The sequence below is a fragment of the Fusarium phalaenopsidis genome (assembly GCF_050370095.1).
Source record: "Fusarium phalaenopsidis strain FUZ10S chromosome Unknown contig_32304, whole genome shotgun sequence".
Classification (NCBI taxonomy): domain Eukaryota; kingdom Fungi; phylum Ascomycota; class Sordariomycetes; order Hypocreales; family Nectriaceae; genus Fusarium; species Fusarium phalaenopsidis.
This window is the reverse complement of record NW_028145404.1, coordinates 3,304,598-3,312,906: the sequence shown is the minus strand read 5'-3', so window position 1 is coordinate 3,312,906 and position 8,309 is coordinate 3,304,598. Positions and strand designations below refer to the sequence as shown.

The window sequence follows — 8,309 nt, the reverse complement described above, 5'->3', positions numbered from 1 at the left end:
GTCATTCTGTTACTGTACGTGCCGTCGAGTGTCGGTTTAGCATGCGGCTGGAGATAAGCATGATGGAGGAGGCAAACACAGCCTTTGACGCTGCTTACACTTGATACGGGGCAAATACTGCATAGTTAACAACCGTTGGAAAGTCTGCAATACCATCAACTGTTATCATGGCTACAATTGAGTAAGCTGACGAGGCGGCTCGTTCAGCTCGAGGCGGCCTAGGTAGGTTCCCCTGGTTAACGCACCCCACACTCATGATACTGAAGCTTGCCCCAGGCGCCCACTGTAAAGCGTATGGTCGCGCCCGCCCGCCCGCTCGAGGCTCGTGAACGTGGAGCTAGGGGGCTTCTTATCGATATTGACCAAAAATTCCATGTGAAATGGGAAGCTTTGACGTTTGAACCCAATCCATGATCGCCGTTGGAAAAAGAAGTTTAATATTGGGGATCTTTCAAGCCGCAGAGGCAAGAAATGCCAGATTACCCCTGAGGCGGGAAACTCGACAAGGTCAATTGACTGATGATCATGATCATGCAGCAGAGGCAAGATTAGGGGCTCTGCAGCCATGTTTTGGGCGGCCAGTTGAGTTTGCTTCTGAGGATTATCGATAATCGGGCTGACGGCGACGCGGCCTCCTGAGAGAATGCGGCATATCCCATATCCCCTGAATAGGAGGGATCCCTACAGTACTGTAGGGACAGTACAGTGCAGTCAGTCAGTCGTAGATACTATTTTCCAGCTGCCCGTCTCCTGGGCGCGGCTCGAGTTGTCGACTTGTCCTTCCATGTCCCCCAAAACCTCCCTTTGATGCTCGCTCCCTTCATCCCTTCATCCTCTTCATCTTCTCTTCGACAACCACCGTTTTTCGCGCCAACTCACCCTTCAGTCGATCCTTTGAACCGCGTCGCCCGCTTGCTGTGCTGCTGCTATCCGCTGTCGCATGACTTGGGCTATCCATCACTTGTCCCACATCCCATCCATTCCCAATCCCGCCGAGGTCCTCCGCTGTCTCAATTGTCACTGAGAGGTCGGTCATCTGCCATTACCAACCCCAGCTCCGACCACCCCCCAAGGCTGCATCATTACTCCAGCTTTTCCGTTTCCCCAGCCTGCCTAGATCTTGCAGCGACTGTCAAAGGTCCATCCATCGCGGTGCATCTTGCGCGATATCCGTCTTGTCATCTCCGTGTGATCGCGCCCAGTCGCATCCCGCGTCCTCCGCCCGTACCGCGACACCCTCAGAAATCCATCACTGGACACTGCGCTACGCTGCACACCCAAGGTCACTTCTAGGTACCCTGACGCTCGCACTGCCTTGGCCTCTCCCCCGGTGACGCACTTTGAAAGGGACCACTGCCACACCAACCAGGGACCCCAACAAGGCAAATCGGACCCCGTCAGAACTGTCGGTTCTATCTCGACTGACTAGCATTCGCCCAATCTTGCTGATTGTGAGTGGTTGCAGGCCTCACAACTGTTGGAGCCTGGCCTGCCTGGGTTCGCTTCCATTGAATATTCTCAGTGCCTTTGAGACCCTGATTCTGTCTGTCTCTTGAACCACACCCCGGTCACCCGACCCCATTCTCCTCCCTCCCCGTCGTCCCCCGTTCCGCTAGGTTCGAGTCGTTCTCCGCTGGCCTTGCTTGTTTGGAGGTGCCGATGACCTCGCTGCCTCTCGGCCTGCCTCTTCCTCCTTCCGTTCCCTTCACCTCCAAACTTTTTGCAGACGGGCGCTGCTGCTTAACAGCCCCATCCTCCCAAAATTCCTCCCCCAAATTCTTCACGTCTCCCCTCCAACATCCCCTTGCGGACCCTGCCTTCGAGATCTGATAGTCAAAACGACCCCGACTCGCAAGCGACGTCATTGCTCGCCTCGTCCCGCTACGACGACCACGATCGTGACTACGACTACCAGCACCCCGACACCGCCCGCTCCCAGCGCCGCCGTTCCTACTCCGGCTCCGAGTCGTCCTGGACCGACACGGGTGACATCGGCGAACAGCTCGCCGACAACGACCCCGTTCGCCTTCAGCTCTCCACCGAGATCGAGGACGAGCTGCTGGCTGGCGTCCAGCGTCGACACAAGAATCACAATCAAAAGAGGGTTCGCATCCAGGATTCTCATCAACGCCACCACTCTCGCTCCCATTCTGCCCTCATTGATAAGGAGGCTATCGAAGTCCCCGACTTCAATCCTAGACCCCCTACTCGTGGTGAACGCATAATTGGCGCCATCATGTCGGGACGATCAGGTTCCATCCACGGCCTCACGGGCAAGCCCCTGCTGTAAGAGCACTCTCCACCACCGAATCGCCGTCGCGTACTGATTGCCCGCCCAGGTATTTTACCAGTATCTTTGTATCATTAGGCGTTTTCTTGTTCGGATACGACCAAGGAGTTATGTCGGGAGTGATCACGTAGGTCTTGATATGGATCCTGACAGCTCGTTGAGCCCTCGTTGACAGTTTGTAGTGGGCCGTACTTTATGGATTATTTCGGTCAGCCTTCTAAGGCCTATGTCGGAACTATGGTTGCCATTCTTGAGATTGGTGCCTTTATCACCTCGCTAATGGTTGGCCGTGTTGGAGACATCATTGGACGACGACGTACCATTCTCTACGGATCGTGTATCTTCTTCGTCGGAGGCGCCCTCCAGACCCTCGCTACGTCTATGCCCATGATGATGGTCGGCCGTTTCGTTGCTGGTTTTGGCGTTGGTATGCTCTCGACCATTGTCCCTGTCTACCAGTCCGAGATTTCTCCCCCACACAACAGAGGAAAGCTCGCCTGTATCGAGTTCACCGGAAACATTGTTGGCTATACAACCTCTGTTTGGGTCGACTATGGCTGCGGCTTCATTGAGAGTAACCTCTCGTGGCGCATTCCCCTGCTTATGCAGTGCATCATGGGCGCTCTTCTTGGTGTCGGCAGTCTCGTCATTGTCGAGTCGCCTCGGTGAGTACACTTCACTCGTTGAAATGTAGGGTGCTAACCTTTCTAGATGGCTTCTGGACAACGACCACGACGAGGAAGGCATGGTTGTCATTGCTAACTTGTATGGTGGCGGAGATATTCATAACCCGAAGGCTCGAGACGAGTACCGTGAGATCAAGATGAACGTGCTCCTGCAGCGCCAAGAAGGCGAGCGAACCTACCGCGAGATGTTCCGCCGATACAAGACCCGCGTCTTCATTGCCATGTCTGCTCAGGGATTGGCTCAGCTCAACGGCATCAACGTCATCTCATACTATGCGCCCTACGTGTTTGAGTCTGCTGGCTGGGTCGGACACGATGCCGTCCTCATGACCGGTTTCAACGGCCTCACATATCTCATGTCAACTATCCCCCCTTGGTACTTGGTTGATCGATGGGGTCGTCGCAAGATCCTTCTATCGGGTGCGGCAGCCATGGCAATTGCGTTGTCCTGCATCTCGTACTTCTTGTACCTCGACGTCAAGTGGACCCCCCGATTGGTCGTCTTGTTCGTCATGATTTACAATGCCGCGTTTGGTTTCTCATGGGGTCCCATTCCCTGGCTGTACCCACCCGAGATTCTGCCTCTCAGCATCCGTTCCAAGGGTGCTAGTCTGTCAACGGCTACGAACTGGGCTGCCAACTGGCTGGTTGGTGAGATGACGCCTATTCTCCAGGAATGGATCAAATGGCGTATGTACCTTGTTCATGCGTTCTTCTGTGTTGCCAGTGTTGTTATCGGTAAGTCCACCCTGCTCTAATATGCCAGGGCTCCGCTAATCCTCCCATTAGTTTACTTCATCTACCCCGAGACCTGCGGTGTCCGCCTCGAAGACATGGATTCGCTGTTTGGCGATGCTAGCACCGTGGCAGGCACACCTTCTGTGCATGGGGCGGAAACAAGTTCCCTTATGAGGGCCGGTTCTCCTGTGGGATCCTCTCGGGGATTTAATGGACCCTCGTCCGCCATTCCCCGTCTTTCCCTCGACCCCCCGACTGTTGACGACGACAACAAGTCTCAGATCCAGACCAATGGAGGTGAAGATCGAAGCATTGGTGGATGGCTGTCAAGGGTGGTCGGCCGTAACAGGTCCGACAGCGGTAGCAGCGCTCAAGGCCGCTATGCGCCTCTGGGACAACAAGAGGATGGCCGACGTGGTGATTATTAACGGTGTTTACTCGGAGATCGCGTCGATAAAGAGATTCTGCATATAGATGGCGCACGAGGCATTGACGTGTTGTCACTGGGATAAAGACAGCGCGAACATGCTCAAGTCAGGATAGCGGAGCCAAGTGTGTGGCATGGTATTGGTTGAGTTAGTCTTTGGAGTATTGAATGACACCATACGATAGGTAAGTTTTGAGAGAGATGAAGGTTCTACTAGACCGTTTGGTTTGTATGTATGTATTAGACGGCGACTTTGGATCATTGGTTGTACGGCAAGCACACATAGTGAGCTATTGGATAGAACGCAGATAATGCAGAACATGGTCCTGAAGTTAGCGATGCTTGACATAAGTGAGAGAAAAACTCGAGTAATGAGTAGCTATCCTCGACGAGTAACTATACACTGGATCTGAGTAACGACTCAACTGATGTTGCTGAGTTTGAAGCCCGTGTTAGTTCACGGTGCGAAATTGTTGGTGAGATACGTAGATGGTCCGTGCGCTCGATAGAAACTCATCCAACCCACGGCATCTCATGTATAAAAAAACTACAATCATCAAGACAACCTGGACTCGGTCATCAGCCATGTCAGAGAGGCGGAATATTATACACGCCTATCGGCACCTATATCGTTGCCTCCTTCAGGCAGTGCAATACACGATACCCGCCCGCTTCGTAGTCCGCGACCAGCTGCGCGCCGCCTTCCGCGACCCCGAGCTGAGATACGATCCAAATGCCATCAAGCGGACCATCTGGTTCCTGGAGGCGGCGGCAAGGGAGAAGGGGATGGAGCACAAAATCCTCAAGAACCTCGTCAAGGTGCAGCTCGGGCGGGCGTATCACAGCAGTTGGCAGCCCATGAGGGGGGAAAGGTGAGTCTGGGACAAGGCCGAGTTTGAGGATTGGTGCTGACCTTGCGTGTTTAGGACTCCTATGGGTGGAGTCAAAATGACTGCGTATCAACATTACGATATGACGGTGGCTATGCTCAACAAGACAATGGGGTTACTTCTGCGTTGATATCTGAGTACTTTACTTGGACGAGAGCAACGAGAAGGAACCTGATCATGAAGCAGCTAGACTAGGATCATTTGGCTGGGCTTCGATGAGGGGACTACCTGAGATGGACTACCGAGTCGAAAGCAGGTTCTCAGCGCATCTAATATGAGCTGTTAAAAGACTGCTTTCAAGGCAACATCTGAAGGGTTCAGCACCACCCTATCAGAACCGCGGGGGAGCCATCAACGGGGCAGAAAGATCTGTACAGTATCTGTATCACCACATTGGCGGAGCAAAGTCACATCCGCAGGCATTCTGGGTAACGGAGCACGATAAACTCGAATACATTCTGAGTCGGGAATTACCCATCATTCCCAGCACCTAGGGCTCGTCTCGATATTACACATATAATACACTCAAACCATGAGAAGATCCTTGCTAGGCTACCTGAAGCCCTCAACGCCAGAGAAAATGCCAATGCTGTTCCTTTTCAACCACCTCAAACACCGCCGCCGCCGCTCTTCCCAGGATGTCGATCAGCGCTGGGCAGGAAGCTCTACTCCTCGCCCGGCACGACAATGTCGACTCCGAGCTCCTCGAGGAAGACCTGGTTCAGGCTCGAGCCGTCGCGGGCGTAGATCCAGTCGCCGACGGCGGTGCCCTCTTTGTCGCCCTGGCCCTCGCCAAAGACGCACCAGTCGTAGCGCTTGGGGCCCGAGATGGGGGACGACAGCCAGATTTGCTTGTTTGGGGGCTGCTTGTTGATGACGTACGTGCCCTTGTCGGGCCAGCTGATGGTGAGGACACCGGACTGTAGTTGAATCTGTTAGCCGAGGAACCAAGAATGAAGTCATAGTAGAGGAGCTGGACGAACCGAAAACTCGACATCAATATCCTCCCTCTCATCCTGAAGCTCCTCGAACTTGCCCACGACGTTATCAAGGTATTCATCGGCAAGCTCGTGGTACTCGCCGTCGGTCAGCTCGGCCACAGCAACGCTCGGCTGGACATCCTCCGACTCATTCAAAGGCTTGGCGGGGTTCTCGGTATCGGGCATGATACCCCTCGTGCGGGCCGGAGCGGTCGAGAAGTAGCTTCGCAGGACGCCGGCGCGGGCGGGAAGGCAGATACGTGATGCGACGGGTGTGAGACGGAAGCTTGAGCGACAGAGAGGTGTCGAAGTGCGAACGGCCCGCGAAGCCAGGCGGGAGGCTTGGGATGCGACTTGACGGGACATTTTTGGGGTTGGCATCAAAATCCAGAGGCGATTACTTTGGGTTTAGAGCGATTAATTGAAAGATGGTTTACTATCGAGATGATAGGTACACTTGCTGTGGTGTTGATTGTCAATTGTGGTTGTTCGGTAGGGAAGGCGTGATGCATTCAGCAAGAACAAGCTGAGCTCCCCGCGGTTTGGATCGAGCTCGTGAGGTGCAAGAGCAGCCGGCCAATCATGACGTCGTGTTCCAAAGCAGGTACGTACCATCCCGGTCATCGGCATCGTCAGCGCCGCAAGCACCTCAACAGCCCCACCATCAACCTGCTTCACACTCGCATCTCGACACGCGCCGACTACTACAGCAAGAGGTGGAATGACGGATTTCAACTCTCAATCATGATTAATGCTTTCTTGGTCTTTAATGGCCAGGGTCAGCCTCGTCTGACAAAGTTCTATACCCAGCTCGTACGTCTCATCCCTGACCAGCTGCTGTCTGTCGCGTTCAACTTACCCATTTCCCCTCTACTAGGAAACGAGCATCCAGCAGCGCCTCATCTCCGAGATCTTTACACTTGTGTCTAATCGACCGGCCGGATCCTGCAACTTCCTGCCTCTCCCTCCGCTGCTTGCCGCCTCCGGCACTTCGCACACCTCGTCAGAAGAGCAGAACGATGTTCCCTCGCTGGTGACATACCGCCACTATGCGACGCTCTTCTTCATCATCATCTCGACCTCGACCGAGTCGCCGCTCGCCCTAATCGACCTGATCCAGGTCTACGTCGAGGCCCTTGATAAGCTTTTCGAGAATGTCTGCGAGTTGGACTTGATCTTCAACTTCGAGACGCTACATGCTACGCTTTCGGAAATGATTATAGGAGGCGTCGTAATAGAAACAAATCTGGACCGCATCGTCGCGGGAGTCAAGGCGCAGGGAACAGTCGCAAAGCGACCGGTGAACGAGGGAAGGGGTCCCTCTGGCCTGGGAGCTGGGCTCGGCATGGGTGCTAACTTTGCCTGGACGGGCCGGTGATGATCATGACGCTGAACGAGAAGGAAAAGAAGGCATGACAGAGCGGAGTGCAGGATGAGCCTGTCCACCGAGATATCCATACATGTTATGCCACCACGAGGATAACGCCAGACTCCAAGATTCAATAATATACACAAAGAATCCTCTATTTTGACTCGGAGTCGTCTTTGGAGGGAGGTGGAGGGGGTGCGTCTAGACGTCGTTCGAATCTCTTCTCGGGGTCCAGTGTACCGAAGAGGTAGTTTGTCTTTTTTCGGATCTGACAATATCGTTAGTTTGCGATACCGTTTCTTGTTGACTCCATGGACGGACCTCTTCAGACGGCTTGTACTTTTGCCCCCACCACTCAAACTCGGAGTAGAACAGAATCCAAACCATGGCAGCTAATGACCGAATTAGCCGATGAAGTAGAAGCTTGAAGAATAGACTTACCAACGATGGTCAAGAGTTGGGCTGTCTTGACAGCCTTCTCCCACGTAGGCGAGCGGCTTGCTAGCACAATGCGCCTCTTGTACTTCTTCTCAAAGCGGAGTTGCTGCTGGTGGGTGAGCTGCTTAAAGTTGGGCGGCCACACCTTTCGTGCTTTGTATGGGTTGTTCGCAACAGTCAAGGGCGCCCTCTTCAGAAGGGTTTCCTTTGACGAAGCGGCCATGCGCCTGAGTGTCGTTGAAAACATGGCGATTAAGCTGCTTGGAACACCGGCTGCTCAATGGCACAAAGTAGAATCGACTCTTGGTGATGGTGTTGCGATTCGAGGTTCCGAAAAGTGACGAAAGGCGAGAACGCCACTGCACAGCCACAACAGCCCACGCACTAGCCACTTAGCGCTGTCGCCCGTTGATTCTGCCCCGCGATTTTCACCCCTCCTTCACCCAGGCCCGATTTCGTTCCCTTACAAACCGTGACTCAGAAAATTTCCA

General features: G+C 54.0%; 5 protein-coding genes across 5 annotated transcripts; 3 read left to right on the top strand and 2 right to left on the bottom strand.

The window, feature by feature from the left end:
• Nucleotides 1-1,813: 1,813 nt before the first annotated feature.
• Nucleotides 1,814-4,142, top strand: LRP88_10293 (uncharacterized protein; the record flags this gene model as incomplete). Its single annotated transcript, XM_083246757.1, has 5 exons — nt 1,814-2,286; nt 2,352-2,417; nt 2,473-2,949; nt 3,002-3,714; nt 3,766-4,142. 5 exons carry the CDS (start codon nt 1,814-1,816, stop codon nt 4,140-4,142), a joined length of 2,106 nt encoding a protein of 701 aa, XP_083097870.1.
• A 584-nt stretch (nt 4,143-4,726) lies between these two features.
• LRP88_10292 (uncharacterized protein) lies at nt 4,727-5,161 on the top strand (the record flags this gene model as incomplete). Its single annotated transcript, XM_083246756.1, has 2 exons — nt 4,727-5,013; nt 5,068-5,161. 2 exons carry the CDS (start codon nt 4,727-4,729, stop codon nt 5,159-5,161), a joined length of 381 nt encoding a protein of 126 aa, XP_083097869.1.
• Nucleotides 5,162-5,696: 535 nt separating this feature from the next.
• On the bottom strand, nt 5,697-6,377 carry LRP88_10291 (ferroxidase; the record flags this gene model as incomplete). Its single annotated transcript, XM_083246755.1, has 2 exons — nt 5,697-5,951; nt 6,015-6,377. The coding sequence occupies 2 exons, from the start codon at nt 6,375-6,377 to the stop codon at nt 5,697-5,699; spliced, it is 618 nt and encodes a 205-aa protein (XP_083097868.1).
• Nucleotides 6,378-6,755: 378 nt separating this feature from the next.
• On the top strand, nt 6,756-7,389 carry LRP88_10290 (AP complex, mu/sigma subunit; the record flags this gene model as incomplete). Its single annotated transcript, XM_083246754.1, has 2 exons — nt 6,756-6,824; nt 6,889-7,389. The coding sequence occupies 2 exons, from the start codon at nt 6,756-6,758 to the stop codon at nt 7,387-7,389; spliced, it is 570 nt and encodes a 189-aa protein (XP_083097867.1).
• Nucleotides 7,390-7,534: 145 nt separating this feature from the next.
• LRP88_10289 (uncharacterized protein) lies at nt 7,535-8,065 on the bottom strand (the record flags this gene model as incomplete). The annotated part of the gene is made up of 3 exons (XM_083246753.1): nt 7,535-7,648; nt 7,702-7,772; nt 7,822-8,065. The coding sequence occupies 3 exons, from the start codon at nt 8,063-8,065 to the stop codon at nt 7,535-7,537; spliced, it is 429 nt and encodes a 142-aa protein (XP_083097866.1).
• Nucleotides 8,066-8,309: the final 244 nt, after the last annotated feature.